Here is a 15,910-nt window from a genome sequence, read left to right as displayed (position 1 = left end):
TTGTTGCTTGTGTCCATTTTAAGTGAGCTGGTACTTTACTTGTAAATAGGTTATTGAAAACAATTTATGCTCCCTTCTTTATTGTCTAGAAAAAGAGGTTGATCTTAATTGTGTAGATGAAATAGGTGAAATAATACTTGACTCTTACAAATAGCTTTAAAAAACTCCTTCATATCTCAAATGATCTATTTTAAATTGTGTTGTAATGGAACTTTTCTATCCATTTTAAACAGGGGATTGATATAGGGGATAGCTTATCTATTCCAGATGAGTTCACAGAAGAAGAAAAGAAGTCTGGCCAGTGGTGGAGACAGCTCTTGGCAGGAGGGATCGCTGGAGCTGTCTCACGAACAAGTACAGCGCCTTTAGATCGACTGAAGGTCATGATGCAAGTGAGTGTATGGGTCACAAGAATAGGCGGATGTGTTTCATTCTAAATCCTTTATTGAAATGATGTGAATAATTGTTTTCTTTTTGAGAGAACATATTCAAAAATTTTTAGCAGCATAATTTGATACTTAGGTTCATCTTGACCTATTTGTGAAAATTCATATGTTCTTAAAATCGTTTAGGAGATTCAAGAATGAATAAGAGACTAGTCCTGCCCTCAACAAGCTTACAATCTAGAAGCAATAAAAGCTCTGTCAGTTTTAATTTATTAACAGAAAGTAACTTAGTCTATTGCCCTGTGTAGTATGTATTTCTTAGCTTTATTTCAGAGTGACAGACTATGAATCTGAGAATGTTTATCTTACAGAGCTTAGGGGGAAACAAGATTAGCTGCCCTCAAATATTTTAAGGGCTGTCATTACGTGGAAGTTACAGGAAAGTAGATTTCGGCTCAATATAAGGGCAGATGTCAAATAGTATCAGTATGGCATATACATCTTTTATTTTCTTAAACTTAAGTAGCTCATAATTTGAAGGTTGTTTGCCCTAATATTTCAACATTTGGTGGACAAGTCTGTACTTTAATAATTTTATGGATTTAAATTATGTAATCTCTCAGCCATTGACTTTTTCATCCTTCTTGAATTCTTTTGACCCATATAGTTCCCCATCTCTGGACCTTTCACTATTGCCTTGAGATTATAAACCATAGTGAAAATAGAGGCTTTTATATACAAGTGCTTCAAAAAAGTAACCATCATGCAGACTTTAAATGAAAACCTTTCCCTTTCATTTTTAGGTTCATGGTTCAAAGTCAAACAAAATGAACCTAGTTGGTGGATTTAAACAGATGGTGAAAGAAGGAGGCGTCCGGTCCCTTTGGAGAGGAAATGGTGTGAATGTTATTAAAATTGCTCCTGAGACAGCTGTTAAATTCTGGGCATATGAACAGGTAGAATATTACTTTATATGTAATTTATTAAAAATTCTTGGACTTAAGTCCCCCCATCCTAAAGATTATTGCTAGAGAACAGGGAATGCGCGTTATTAAATATGAATACTAGCTTAATTTTTCTTAACAGGTTAAAAAAACCCCAAACCTTTATTATTACTCTATTTGACTATCATTCTGGATGTAGAAAGAACTTGTACTCCTTGTTGGAGGTTGCACTAGCAGACATCCAAGATTCCTTTGTAATATTTAATTATAGTTTTTAATAACTGATTAAAAATTAATTAACAGTTATTGAGTATCCAATATATTTAAGGTTACTATACCAAGTAATTAATGGCTAGCGTTTATGTAGCACTTTAAGCTTTGCAAAGGGCCTTACATATTTTATCATATCCTTACAACACCCCATAAGGTTGGTACTATTATTACTCTACAGGTAAGGAAACTTAGTAAGGTTAAATGAGTTATATAGGGCTTCAGATCCAGGTCTTCCTCACTGAAGTCCAGTGGTCTAGCTAATATTCCATGTTGCTTCTCGCTGGAAGATCCACAGAGGTACAATTCTTGCCCTGAAGTTTAGAGATGATAAGCCACTCCAGTATCTTTGCCAAGAAAACTCCAAATGGGGTCATGAAATGTCAGACACAACTGAAAAATGACCAGGCGACAACAGCAAGAGAGATAAAACATAGTCAAGTAAATATACTACAAAGTGGAATATGAGAAGTGTGCGAGAAAAGTATGAATGTAGCCTTCTCAGAAGTCACTGGAAGAAGAACAAAATTCTAGTGAGAGAAATCCATGAAGATTTCTCAGGTGATATTTGAGCTGAGCCTTGAAGGATGGATAAGATTTCAATAAGCAGGTGGCAGGGGAGGAAAGAAGGAGAATATTTTAGGAAGAGGGAATACAATTAGAAGCAAAAAAAAACCACATGGTACATAGTCAGGTCAGTTAGGAGTATAGAGAAATGTAAAGGAGTGTAATAGGAAATAAAATTGGAAACACAGGCAGAGAGGAACCAAAATTGTGGAGGCCCTTGGTGAATTCTGGTTTAGGGAATCTGATTAGAGAATCTTTGAAGGTTTCTAAGAAGTGGAGTGATGGATATTTATGTGAAACGTGATGAGAATTATTATGTCAGGAGGTTAATCTGGCAGTGGCCAGTAGAAGTGGCCAGGAGGAGAGAGTGCAAGAGCTTTATAGGAAGATTCTGATTAGGAAAGGCTTACATTAAAGTAGAGCTGAAGTACTTCAGTGGACTTTTGATTTAATTAATGTAGTTGTGCCCTCCACTGATGCAAGTAGCAACCTCTCCTCACATGTCTGCCCATCTGTACTATCTGGTGTTTGTGTGGGCAAGCCTATTAAAACAATAATTGTATTGATTATGAATGAAAAAAGCATTTATGATGTGCAAAGCACCATGCGAAGTGCTGCGGAAATAGTAGAAAAGTAAGACTGTTCCTCCTCTCAATGAGCAAGCCTCTGGTGTTTGAGGCTGGATGAAGACTTATTCGTTAATAGCATAAGGGGGATGCTTTTGATGGATGAGTTGGACTAGGTGGCCACCAAGGTACTGTCCAACTCTCAAATTCTGTGATTCTGTGAGTAGCAGGCATTCTTTAAAGTTGAGTGTTATTGTGTAAGAAGATAATTTCTATAATTTCTAGGGTTCAGCTTATTTTTTTAATTGCCTTTACTGTATTAAGTAAAGATTTTATTCCATTGACAAAAGGTGTAAGAGTTAAGCCTGTGGACCTAAAGAGATAAACAGAACACAATTAAATTTTTGATGTGACAAGTAGTACATTTTCTGTGGCTCTGTCTGACTTAGATCACCTGTGAGGTCTCAGTTTGACTTGATTTTGAGAGGAGCTGCAGGAGAGGTTTTTTAGCCTTGGTCTTCTTGGACAGCTGCAGGCACAATGGTGGTGTGACAAATTTTGGCCCTTGTTCTTGTCTGATTTTATTTATTTATTGTTTTTGATCTTCACTATTTATCCTAGGCTATCTATTAGTTGAAGTGGAATTCCCTTGTATTTTTATCTTCTCAGGTAGAATTTAGTGACTCCGAACAACATCTTTTCACAAGTGACAAAATGCTTTTGGGAGGAATGTGATGAATTCCTTTGATCAGTTTAATAGTTAACTGAGGGTCAAAGAAAAACTGGAATGATAGCCAGTTTGTTAGCTAGACCCAGGATCTTGTCTCCATCCAGTGTTTGAGGATTTGTGTAGTTGTGTTTTTCTAAAGTATCACATTTCTATGGCATATTTGAGGTAAACTCATTTCACTTGGCAAACTCACAGGAAGTGGTCCTGTAAAAGTTCTGCCAAACTAGATTAAAATGTAATTGGGAAATGTTTAACAAGAATAAATAAAAAATATAGCAAACATAGATAATGCTATTTTGTGGTTTTCTAAGTGTCCAACCTGCAGGAATCTGTTTCTATTTGAGCTTGAGTTTTAGGTTACTTACTTCAACCTGGAAATGTAGATTTGACATTAAGGATCCACAAGATGAATGAAAACCTAGATTTAGGGGACAAAGACGATCTTTCAACAGTGTTTAGGAAGTCTGACTCTTTGGCATCTTCATTAATTTATTCATTAACACTAATAATAGTTTATAGATGAATAATGATGTATTTATCTGTTAAACAGTAACTGAGTGGTGAGCATTATTATCTCCCTTTATTTGGTTTATTCTGTCGAGATCAGTCATTTCACATTACATATTCATTCTTTCCCCTTGTGCTTTTCTCTTTTCTTTTCTCTCTAAATTCTGCTCATCCATCAAGGCTCAGTTCACAACCTACCTCCTTCAAGAAGCCATGGTGGTATTTGTGACCACTGGTTTGTGGAAAAAAACAAAAGAAAACCAAAAACCAAACCAAGTTCTACTAGAGTTATGTTTTATACTTTTATAAAAACAATAGCTCATATTTATATGGCATTTTAAGGTTTGCAAACTATCTTTCATATGTCTTCTCATTTTATCCTCACAACAAATAATACTATAAGCTAGAGGCTATTGTTCTTCTATTTCACAGATATGTAAAAGGAAGCACAGAGTCTTTAAGTGCTTTGCCCAGGGTCATATGGCTAGTAAGTGTATGAAGCAGGATTAGAACCTGGGCTTTTCCTTCAGGTCTCCAAATCTAGTATTGTTATCCACTGTGCCATGCTGTTCTCCCATTTCCTCAATTTCACTGGTGTAGGAATCAGTGTGAGCATTTTTTTCACCAAAACAGATTATGACCACTCTGTGTCTTAGATGATTTTTGTGAGTTCTTGTGGTCGAAAAGGGCAACTAGGTGGCTCAGTGGATAGAGCACCAGGCTTCGAGTCAGGAAGACTCATTTTCCTGAGTTCAGATGTGATCTCAGATACTTACTGGCTGTGTGACCCTGGGCAAGTCACTTAAGCCTGTTTGCCTCAGTTTCCTCATCTGTAAAATGAGCTAGGGAGGAAAATGGCAAACCACTTCAGTATCTCTCATCAAGAAAACACTGGATGGGGGGGGGGGGTCATAAAGATTCAGACACTCCTAAAAACGACTGAAACAACAATGTGGTCAAAAAGATTCCCCCATCATGGCATGGCCAGTGTTCTGGTTGATTAGCTTCTTTGAACTGGATGAGGCTGCTCCTTCAGACACAGTCCATCAAGTGCTGGTAGTAAAAGTCTTTCCAGCTTGGCAGGGCCTGCCAGAACTTCCCCTGCATCTTTCAGTTACTATTTGATGTTCAGTCGTTTCAGTTGCACCTGACTGTTCATGATCCCATTTGGAGTTTTCTTGGTAATAATACTGGAGTGGTCCTTCTCCAGCTCATTTTTACAGTTGAGGAAACTGAGACAAAGTTAAGTGATTTGCCCTGGATCCCCCAACTAGTAAGTATCTGAGGCTAGATTTCAACTCAGGTCTTTTTGCCTCCAGACCCAGTGCTTTGTCCACTGTGCCACTGAGTTGCCTCCTGCATCTTTGCGTACCTAGGGCCAACTCCTGGGAATACTAGGAGAGAACATCAGATGGTCTCCTTCAGATATTTGTAAGTCTGTCATGTAGAAGAGACATTACAGTTATTTTCTTTGTCCCTGAGGGCAAAACTAATAAAAACAGCGTACAAGTTGCAAAGAAGCCTATTTAATCTGGGTGGGAAGGAGACCTTCCAAACAATTAGAGGTATCCCAAAGTGGAACAGATAGCTTCCAGAACTGGTGGGTTCTCCCACCGTGGAAGCCTGTAAGCAAAGACTGGATGATCATTTGTCAGACGTGGGTAACTGTGTAGTAGATGGTCTCCGAGATATTCTATAATTCTGTGGTTCAGCTCCTCTGGGTGTGTGTGTGTGTGTGTGTGTCTGTGTGTCTGTGTGTGTCTGTGTGTGTGTGTGTGTGTGTCTGTGTCTGTGTCTGTGTCTGTGTCTGTGTCTGTGTGTGTCTGTGTCTGTGTCTGTGTGTGTCTGTGTCTGTGTGTGTCTGTGTCTGTGTCTGTCTGTGTCTGTGTCTGTGTGTCTGTGTCTGTGTCTGTGTGTGTGTGTCTGTGTGTGTGTGTCTGTGTGTGTGTCTGTGTGTGTCTGTGTGTGTCTGTGTGTGTGTATACCAAGCATTCATCATGTTGCTGCCAGAGCTTAATACAGTTCCTGGAACGTAGTAGGTGCTTCAAAAATGTTTCCTGATTGCCATGTGCTAGGTAGTTTAGGAGGTATTAAAGCACTCCTTGCCCTCAGGGAGCTTATCTTTTTTGGGGGTGGGGGTGGGAAAGCAGCATGTACATACATAAAAAGATACAGAATACTTGTAAAGTAAATAAGAAAGATACCATGACACACAGAGAACTGGAGAAAGCTGATGCCCAGAGAGCTGACCTGGGAGTCACGAGGAATTGAATTCAAGTCTCACCTCTGATGAGTAGTGACTTTTTGTAAGTCTATAAGTCACATAACTTCCCAGTGCTTAGGCAGCTCTCAAGATTAGAGACTGTAGAACAGGTGCTGACCTAAATGGGTAGAGGGAATGTCTTTACCTGGGAGTTCCTTATGCTAATAAAATCACAAGACCAGTCCCTGTTCTTAGATTAGTTACAAGGGGGCCGAATCTCAGGCCCAGACACAGGAGCAAGACTAGCTTCATATAGATGTAGAAGGTGGTACTTGGGCTCAGCCTTACAGGAACCTAACAATTCTATGAGAGAGAGAGAGGAGGGAGGGCATTCTGGTACAGGGAGCAAAGACATGGAGAGGAGAAAGCATACACTGTGCAAGGAGAGTCAGTAGTCCAGGTTGGTGGAGTATGCATTGTGTGAAGGGAAGTCATATTTAATAAACCTGGAAATAAATACATGCTGGAACCAGAAGGGCTTTAAGTACCAAAGAAAAAGATTTTGTATTTTATCTGGGAGGCATGTGGGAGCCACCCGAGATCTGCGGCGGGGGAATGTTTAGGATATTAAGAATATCAATTTGGCATCTGTGTGGAGGATAGATTGTGCTGAGGAGAGTTTGGAGATAGGGAGAGCAGTGAAGAAGCTAGTATAGCAGTCCAGGCAGGATGTGGTGAGGGCAGTGGCTGCCTGAGTGCGAAAGGTAGATAGGAGAGATGTGGAGATAGATTACACTAGACCTGGCCACTGAAGGAGAGGATGCCCCCGGTGACTGGAAATATGGTGGCACCCTCAGTAGAAATCAGGAAGTAAGGAAGAAGGTAGGGGAAGACGGGGAAGGGAGAGGAAGGCAAGGTAACCAATTGTGTAAGTTTGATTGCCCATGGGACAGCCCATGGGAAATATCTGATAGGCAGTTAGTGGTGCTGCAGACAGGGATTTCAGGAGTGAGACAAGGACTGGGACTATTTAATAGACATGGGAAATCGAGTATGTTGAGCTAACGGAGCCCTTTTCACACTTCCAGTCAGTGCCTTTATTTTGTAGCTATCATAATCTTGTATTCATATGTATTCAAATATTTCTATTCACACAGTATAAGAAGTGGTTGACTGATGAGGGTGCCCAGTTAGGGACTTTTGAGAGATTTATTGCTGGTTCCATGGCAGGCACAACAGCGCAGACATTCATCTACCCCATGGAGGTAAGTGCTGCTGCGAAAAATCTATTGTTTTTTCTTGTATTTCTTTCATATAGCCCTATCTCAGGTCTTAATAGCAGAAACTTAACACTCGAGATAAAATATTTTATAGTAATCATAGTAATAGCATTTATATAGTGCTTACTATATACTAGGCACTTCGTTAAACACTTTATGAATATTATCTCATTTGATCCTCACAACAGCCTTGGGAGGTAGCGACCATTATTATCATCTTCCATTCTACAGACAGGAAAACTGAAGCAAAAAAAGTTGTGACTTGCTTAAGGTCACAGAGCCAGTTAATGCCTGTGATCAGATTTGAACTCGGGTCTTCCTGACACCAGGCCCAGCCTCTACCCACAGTTCCATCTAGCTGTTTCTATTATCAGATGGTAACTGGCCCCCAAACCGAGAGCCCTCCTTTAGGACAAAAACTCTTTTGTAGCTATCCTCAGACATTTCACCTGAACTGACATTTTTGTTGTTAGAACAGTGGTCTTCCCACTCATTACAACTTATCTAAAAGGCCTATGCCAAAAAATGCCAGTCGAGATATAAAGTTGGGGGCTACTTACATTAATCTCTTTGGAAGAATTGCAATGGCTTGGGCAGGGGCAGAGGTGGGTGGGAGGCTGGGGGAGGAGGAGTAGGAGTTGGGGGGTGGGGTTTAATTCTCCAGACATGGAAAGAATTCCTTTTCCAATCAATGGGAATTCAACAGACAAAGGAGAAAATAGATATAAATGGCATTAAATAAGTTAGACCTGGATGTGGTAGAATGAGAATTCACGATTTGTGTTTCTGTGGTCTGCTGGAGTCTCTGCTTTGGGGCCTTGCTGTCACACTGCCCTTTTGCTTAAGTATTTTTAACGATTTAAAATCTACTCCCCTTATACCAAAATCTGACACAAGAAGAATCGATGGGGTGGTAGGGAATCTAGAAGTTTTCTAGGGTCAGAGGTTTAAAAGCAGAGGAGTGCTTTGAGGTCATCTGGACCAACTCTTTCATTTTACAGATGAAGAGACTAAAGCTCCAACAAGTTATGACTTTCCTGAAGTCAAACAGGTGGAGCGAGAGACCTATGGCGCTAAGTGCAGCGCTCCTTAATGCAATTACCTTATTTTACAGATTCAAAGAAAATTAATTTGACAAACATTATATATGGTGCAAGGAACTTTGCTAGGTATTCTGGGGAGACAAAGACAAGATACGATTTCTTATTTTTTAAAAAGAGGTTAAAAATAAAAACAGGCAAAAAGAGGGGACCCCGTGTCTCATTAGAAGAGTTTGAGGATCCCATATTGGCTTCCCCAACCTCCTGCCCTTTATCTTCTTTGCTGCATAGCGGTCTTCCCTTTTGCTGAAATCCAGCAGTGGTCTACTTCTTGCTGCCTCAGTCCAGTCATTCTCTCATGTCTTGTCTTTCTCTCCCTGGTAGCTATTCCTAGGGTTTCCTTACGTTCTTTTTGTTCTACTTGTAATTCTGAGATAGAAACCATTAGAACTTAACAGCAATGACATTTTTTTTTTTTTTAGTGTAAGAAAGCCTTGAATTTTAAATTTAGCATTGGCAAGATATGTGGTATCATTGAATCATGGAAAGACTGAGTAGTTTAGGATACTTCTGACCAATTAAATCCATCCCTGTCTTTTCACCTTCAGGTTATAAAGACCAGATTGGCTGTAGGCAAAACTGGGCAATACTCAGGAATGTTCAACTGTGCCAAGAAGATTTTGAAGTATGAAGGTGTGAGAGCCTTTTACAAAGGCTACATCCCGAACTTCCTTGGTGTCATCCCTTATGCAGGGATAGATCTGGCTGTTTATGAGGTAAGTTTGTTCCCAAGGTGAATCTGATAAATTTCTTTGCTGTATAGACATCCCTGCTCATTAAAATCGAATTTTATATTACATTTTTTTTTTCTGGAGCCAGTTAGGGTTGAGTGATTTGCCCAGGGTCACACAGCTAGTAAATATTTGAGGCTAGATTTGAAATCAGGTCCTTCTGACTCCATGGCCAGTGCTCTGTCCACTGTGCCACTTATGACTTTTTAAGGAAGAGAGATACTAGAAGCTTGAACCCTTCTAATCTTGAAGATGGAAAAGAGAAGAGTAGGGCAATGGAATGATAAATTGTAGAGGATATTTCCTTTGGCTGATTAGGATAAGGTATTGTTCAGGCCAAGATCTCTGATTCCATCTGAATTTGAAATAATTAATTTTATATAATGTCAGTGCTGAGTTGACCTCAGAGATCAACTAGAGTTCTAGACCAGGGATCAGCAAGCTATGGCCCATGGACCAAATCCTGCCCACCCCCTGTTTTTTTTATACTCCAAAAGATGAGAGTTAATATTTTTTATAATATTTTTAATATTTTAATATTTTTGAGTCTGTAGTTTGCTCATCCCTAACCTAGAACCTTCATTTTACAGATGAAGAAACTGAGACCTAGAGAGGTGACTTCTAAGGTCACACAGATAGTGAGTACTAGAACCAGAGATTGAACCTAGGTTCTGTAATGCCAGAGCCAGAATTTTCTTCTACTACACTCTGCCCCTAGATTGCCCCTGGCTTTGAGAGGCAATTGAATTTTAAGGGAGCATGCTAGCGGTCAGGAGGTGAGGGGGTAAAGGAATATGATTGGATTGACACAACTTAAAAGCCATTGCCAGGGACACATTCCCCTAGTCATGCCAGTGCCATCATCTTTGCAAACAATGGCATGTCTGGGTTATGAGTTTTACAAAGTGTATTCAGACTTTTAGAGAATTGTGATGTAAGTGATGTTAAGATTGCCTTTTTCTTGATTTTTTTTTCTTTTTTTTTCTTTTTTTTTTTTTTTTTTTGCTATTTTGGTCTAGTGCAAAGGGGGCAATGGCTGTTTCTCTTAGCTGTTTCTACCCTTTTATCTCTGTAGTTCAAAGCATTTGGCCTCTAGACATTATTGACAGAGACCTTGGCATCTGTCTTTGTTGTACCACATCAACAAGGGAACATTGAATAAAAGCAGGCTTTTGAAACTTAATTATTTATTATTTCAATTCTGTCAAACTACACCTTTTACATTTATTGCCCCAGAACACAGCTGAAAAAATATAAATCCTTAGATATTAAAAAATTGTTTTTGAACCCAGAATTTGAAAACCACTGACAATTACCTTCTCTTAAAGGAAGAGAGCTTTAAAAAGACGTTTACCAGAAGTCAGGCAACTTAAGTCTGCAGTGAATGCTAAGGGCCCTTCAGCTATAAACTCTTGTGGTCTGGAGCTAGGGAAGTACGGTTAATGTTAATTATGAGAATGAGCAATGGGGAGGGATCCATAAGATAATTTGGGCCATAATAATTTGAGTTATACTTAGAAGAAAATGCGCAGCCAATGAACAATACAACTGTCTTTTGTGGTACTTTGAACCACAGTCTGTAACCTCATAACTGAGTATCTGCACTGTCTGCATCTCCAAAGAATCATCTCATGTCTTTTGCAGCAATTGAATGGGGCAAGTAAAAGAGTATAGTATGTTATGCTGGGTTTATGTATAGGAATGGAAGAAAAAAAGACAGTGACCCATTTTATTCTCCCTTGACTTGTGTGGTGGTGAGAGTGTATTAATTTTGTGTTCTTTGGCAGCTGTTGAAGAATCATTGGCTAGAAAATTATGTAGAAGACTCTGTAAACCCTGGGGTGTTGATCCTGCTAGGATGTGGTACCTTGTCCAGTACCTGTGGTCAATTGGCCAGTTACCCACTGGCTCTAGTCAGGACTCGCATGCAGGCTCAAGGTGAGTTTTCACCAAAAGAACTACCATTGTAAGAAATGACAATGTTTCGTGGTTTTAAAATCTTCCTCTTTGGTTTCTTGTTTGGCGAATGACTCAGGGGTCATGCCTCTCCTCTGATAAATGTTGGTTCTTTTGAGGGGACTAAAATAAGGAGATAGGACAGGGGCAAAATGATATTTTTTTACTTACTGCCCCTCGCCCTCCTATCATTTGCCTAATACTTAGGTACTATAGTGAATTACAGGGCTCATATCCTTGATGCCTCTTGTAAAAAAAAAAAAATTGTTTCTTTTGTGGTACTCATTATTTTCATTTGGTTTCATTATAAGGACTACTCGAATGAATATCACACCTTTTATTTTTTCCTTTCCTTTGCAGCTATGGTGGAAGGAGCACCCCCGATGAATATGGTTGGCCTCTTTAAGAGAATAGTTAGCCGAGAAGGAATCTTTGGACTTTACAGGGGCATCACGCCCAACTTCATGAAAGTGCTGCCTGCAGTGAGCATCAGCTATGTTGTATATGAGAAAATGAAGGAAAACTTGGGAATAGCCCAGAAATGAAGGGTGAACTCTTGGCATGAATCTGATTGCACGAAAGCACCACAGTATCTGTGTGTCCCTATCTGCGAGAGAAGAGATGTGTCATGGCCCCAGTGGGAAAAACAGATCAAACAGCACATCAATCATCTTACCTTAATTTTGTATATGTGAAAATTTAAAGATGAAATTATACTTTTGTTAAGTTCTTTACATGTTAAAAAAAAAAACGTTTGATATTCACAGAACTCAAATGCTTTTCCTATTGTCCTTCTCTTGGTTCCCGAGGCTGTGTCTAAAACAGTCATTCAGTTAGCTTGAAACACAATTGAAGAGAAACTTATTCTCAAGAGTACTTTTCAAATGTTTACTTCTTGTTCAGCTAGGCTGATTTGTGTTATCTTTTGTATTCAAATGCCTTAAAAAAATTTTTTTTTACCATCTGGGTTTTACTTAATTTTTTTGTATATTTTGAACATCTTATGCTGCAACGATTAGAGAAAAAAACAATAGTGCATTTAAGCTAGTTTATAATAACTAAGCTAGTAGAGTCATTTTTCTTTAAGCAAAATAAAAACACAAGGGGAGAGTTGTCAAAGTGTGAGAATACCTCCTTTCTTATCATTATGATGTATGAAAGAGTGCTGAAACTATGCTCATTTCACTGGTTACCTTTTTACATCATTTGTAGATGTTATCATGTTAATATCTCATTTTGGTTCCCATTACTAAATTTGGAATGGAAATCACTGGTATGAACAAATCTGCTTAATAATGAAGGAAGAGCTCGGTGTGGGGCACATTGAAATCTTAAATTCCATTTCTCAGTTATTTTCTGGAGTAGGATCATTTCTCCGTTCAGTTTCTTTGTTGTTATTCTTCTTAATTTGTGTAGTTTGAGTGAGGAAAAAATGGTACTTTTTCAGTAGTTCTCCAGGGTTTATTCATGTTTTCATCACAGCTACCTTGTTAACTTTGATAGTATAAGTCTCATCATTTCCATTTTATAGAAGTGAAGTGGTTTGTTCAAAGGAACAGAGGTAGTAAAATGACAGAGCTGAAACTCCATGTCAGTCTGTCTGATGTCAGTCAGTTGGTTGGCCAATGACCAGGCACTGTTAAGCTCCTAGGATACAGTAAAAGGGGCAAAAAACTATTCTTATCCTCAAAGAGTATACATTTTAATGGAGAGGTGATGTATAAATAGGTCTATATAAGGTATATACAGCATAGATAGAAGGTAAATGGAGGTGCTAGCAGGCAGGATTGGAAAAAGAGGGTTCTTTCTTCTATATGCTGCTGCCTCCCCAGAAATGAGGCTAAGGGAGTTTTCTGTGTGCCAGGTAAAATTATCCATATGTCAGGAGTGCCAGGTGTTCTTGGCAGCTGATTCATATTCCAGGTATATTTCAGTGGAATGTGGATGATTAACTGTACTGAGAGAAACCCTGGAACTGCTGTAGCAGCAGCCTGCGTCTGTGTTCTGGGACCCAGTGTGAATTTCTTGCATTTTGTCTCCAAGCCATTCATTGCCAGAAAGGAAGAATTCCTATTTCCAGCATGGACTTTGGGGCCTGGATTATTTACTACATGTGCAGCTGATATCTAGTACTAATTTGTTTTTTTAAAATTTATTTTAAATGTATGGAAATAAAACAAGCATTTCCATCACATAGTATAATAAAAAAGAAGATTGCACATGAAACTACAAATCTCCTTTATACAGCTGGCTATTCCTTTCAAAAAGGCAACAAAATTATCATGTAAATTTCTTTTTTTCCCTTTTTTTCTCTTCTCAACACTATAGCTACCATTAGATACCATTACCAAATGGGTGCATATGTATATGCATATATTTATATGTGTGTGTGTGTAAAATTATCCTATACATCTATTTATCAGTTCTTTCTCTGGATATAGATAGCATCTTTCTTCATATGTCCTTTATATTTAATTTGGGTATTTATAGGCACCAATTTGCAGAATGATTCCTATTTGAATAGTACTTTAGGGCATAAAATATCTGTGTTGTAACATCACTGACTTGAATTTGTGTCCACAAAGCATTTATTTTTCTGGTCAGGTCTTTTTTTTTTTTTTCTTTCTGAAATTTATTGAATAAGATTTAGAAATGCTTGTTAGGAACTTATAACTCAGCTCCCCAAATTTATAAATAATGAACTTGAGGATTACTAATAGGTTATTTTTTTGGGGTGTATAAAGCACCTAGACATGTGAAACATCAAGTGCTGCTTATAACCACTGTTTGCTTTTTCCTTATTCTGCCTCCTGTGTTTTCTGAACCAAAGAGAGCAACAAGGCATTTGACCTCTAGTGGATGCTTGGGAAGTTTGATTTGAAAAGTAGTTTTCCCACAAAATTATTCCTGCTGAATGTTTCCGTGTCTAGAATATATACAGGTGTAGAATGCAGTTGTCCTCCAGGGATTCTTGGTACCTTGGAATAAGCCCTAAATAGCTCAGCAGAATATACATTTCAGTCTTTATTTTATTCATCAAACAGGAGGATTGATCATTTTGGTAACTGACATATATCTAGGTGCTGAAAAAGGGAAACTGCTCAGCTGTCACCATTTGCCTCTATAGAGATTATTTGAAATGTGTAAGGAATGAAAGTGATTTATATGTGCTTCATCTCTCTCTTGAAAACATCTGTTTACTTCATAAAGCTGGAATTTTTAGATAGTCTTTTTCTGGCATTGAACCATGTATTTATATTAAAATGACAAGAAAAAAATTTTATTTTTAAACAAATGATCCCTGTTGTATTTTTTTTTTTTTTTTGCTTTCTCATTTTATCATTAGCACCGAGTAGTTGCTGTGGTGTTGTAGAAAGCCTTGGAGCAGGGATGTGCTGGAACCAGCTCAGACTGGCTTGGGAGAACCAATTGTTAAACTTTTTTTTTTAAACATCAGCATAGTTATCCCCAGCATTTCTCCCTTTCCCTATCCCAGAGAGCCATCCCATACAACAAATAGGTTTTTTTTTTAAAGAGAAAAAAATAAATCAACACAACTTATTGATAGATTGAAATATTCTGAAAACAGGTGCAATGTATAATCTCTGTGGTCCTTCTACTTCCATGAAGGGATGGATTGGGTGTGTCCTTTCATATCTCTTCATTTAAATCATGCTTAATCTATCTTTATAACCCCCCTAATCTATTCCCCTACAGGTTTGTCTCTTCCTGAGACCACAGGGGTCCCCTTCCCCTCATTGCTACCCCTTGATTTGAGGGCAGCTGGGTGGTGCACTGGATAGAGCACCAGTGCAGAAGTCAGGAGGACCTGAGTTCAAATCTCACCTCAGACACTTGACACTCACTAGCTGTGTGACCTTGGGCAAGTCACTTAACCCCAATTGCCTCATCCCTGGATTATCTCCAGTCATCCTGATGAATATCTGGTCGCTGGATTCAGATGGCTCTGGAGGAGAAGTGAGGCTGGTGACCTGCACAGCCCTCCCTCACTCAAAACAAAGTCAAGTGCCAGTCATATCATCATTTCTCTGATGACATGGTCTTCTTTGGTAACAAAGGATGAACACACACAGCCCTTGAGTTGACCCAGGCATATTACATGCAGCCCCTGTTCCCCTTTCCCCTTTTCATTCACCCTTCCATTTTGTAATATGGTCCCACAAAATACTTCACTTGTAGGCAGGATGTTGCCAAGTTCTGTCCATAATATCCCTGGCCTGCCTCTAACTTGATCTCTGCCTGACTTCCAGTTTTACCCATCTCTATTTGTATGTTTAGAAAGTCTCTTAGTGTTGTCTCGGTTACCACTCCGTTGTTGTCCTAGGCTCTTGCATTTGTACACCCCTCTTGCATATCTGTTGTGTGGGGTGTTTCAGAAGCAAATAATCTTGTTAGGTGTAGTTTTTTTTCCTAAGAAAGTTTCAAAAGTATCTGTTTTTGAATGTCCCTCTTTAAAAAAATATTATAGTTAAGCACAGATTTGCAGGGTAGGTCACCTTGGGCTGCATCCTGAGCTCCATTTTTTTCCCTCTGTGGAACAGATCCCATTCAAAAGCCAGAATTAATGTTACCAGGGGAAATAACAGTCTCAGATATGTTGATGGTAGAAAATGAAGAGGAATTAAGAAATCTGGTGAATAAGGATAATG

At 38.8% G+C, this 15,910-nt stretch overlaps 1 protein-coding gene across 1 annotated transcript in view; it reads left to right on the top strand.

Annotated features, from left to right (window-relative positions):
• SLC25A24 (solute carrier family 25 member 24) overlaps nucleotides 1-12,359 on the top strand; it is a 42,026-nt gene extending 29,667 nt beyond the window's left edge. The window contains exons 5-10 of the mRNA XM_072644177.1: nucleotides 234-392; nucleotides 1,190-1,342; nucleotides 7,331-7,438; nucleotides 9,102-9,269; nucleotides 11,072-11,222; nucleotides 11,601-12,359. Coding sequence (XP_072500278.1) covers nucleotides 234-392; nucleotides 1,190-1,342; nucleotides 7,331-7,438; nucleotides 9,102-9,269; nucleotides 11,072-11,222; nucleotides 11,601-11,785 — 924 coding nt within the window. The 3' untranslated portion in view covers nucleotides 11,786-12,359. The remainder of the gene's footprint in view (nucleotides 1-233; nucleotides 393-1,189; nucleotides 1,343-7,330; nucleotides 7,439-9,101; nucleotides 9,270-11,071; nucleotides 11,223-11,600) is intronic.
• The last annotated feature ends 3,551 nt before the right edge of the window (nucleotides 12,360-15,910 follow it).

The sequence above is a fragment of the Notamacropus eugenii genome, chromosome 2, assembly GCF_028372415.1.
Source record: "Notamacropus eugenii isolate mMacEug1 chromosome 2, mMacEug1.pri_v2, whole genome shotgun sequence".
NCBI classification, from domain to species: domain Eukaryota; kingdom Metazoa; phylum Chordata; class Mammalia; order Diprotodontia; family Macropodidae; genus Notamacropus; species Notamacropus eugenii.
This window is presented reverse-complemented; position numbering and strand designations above follow the sequence as displayed.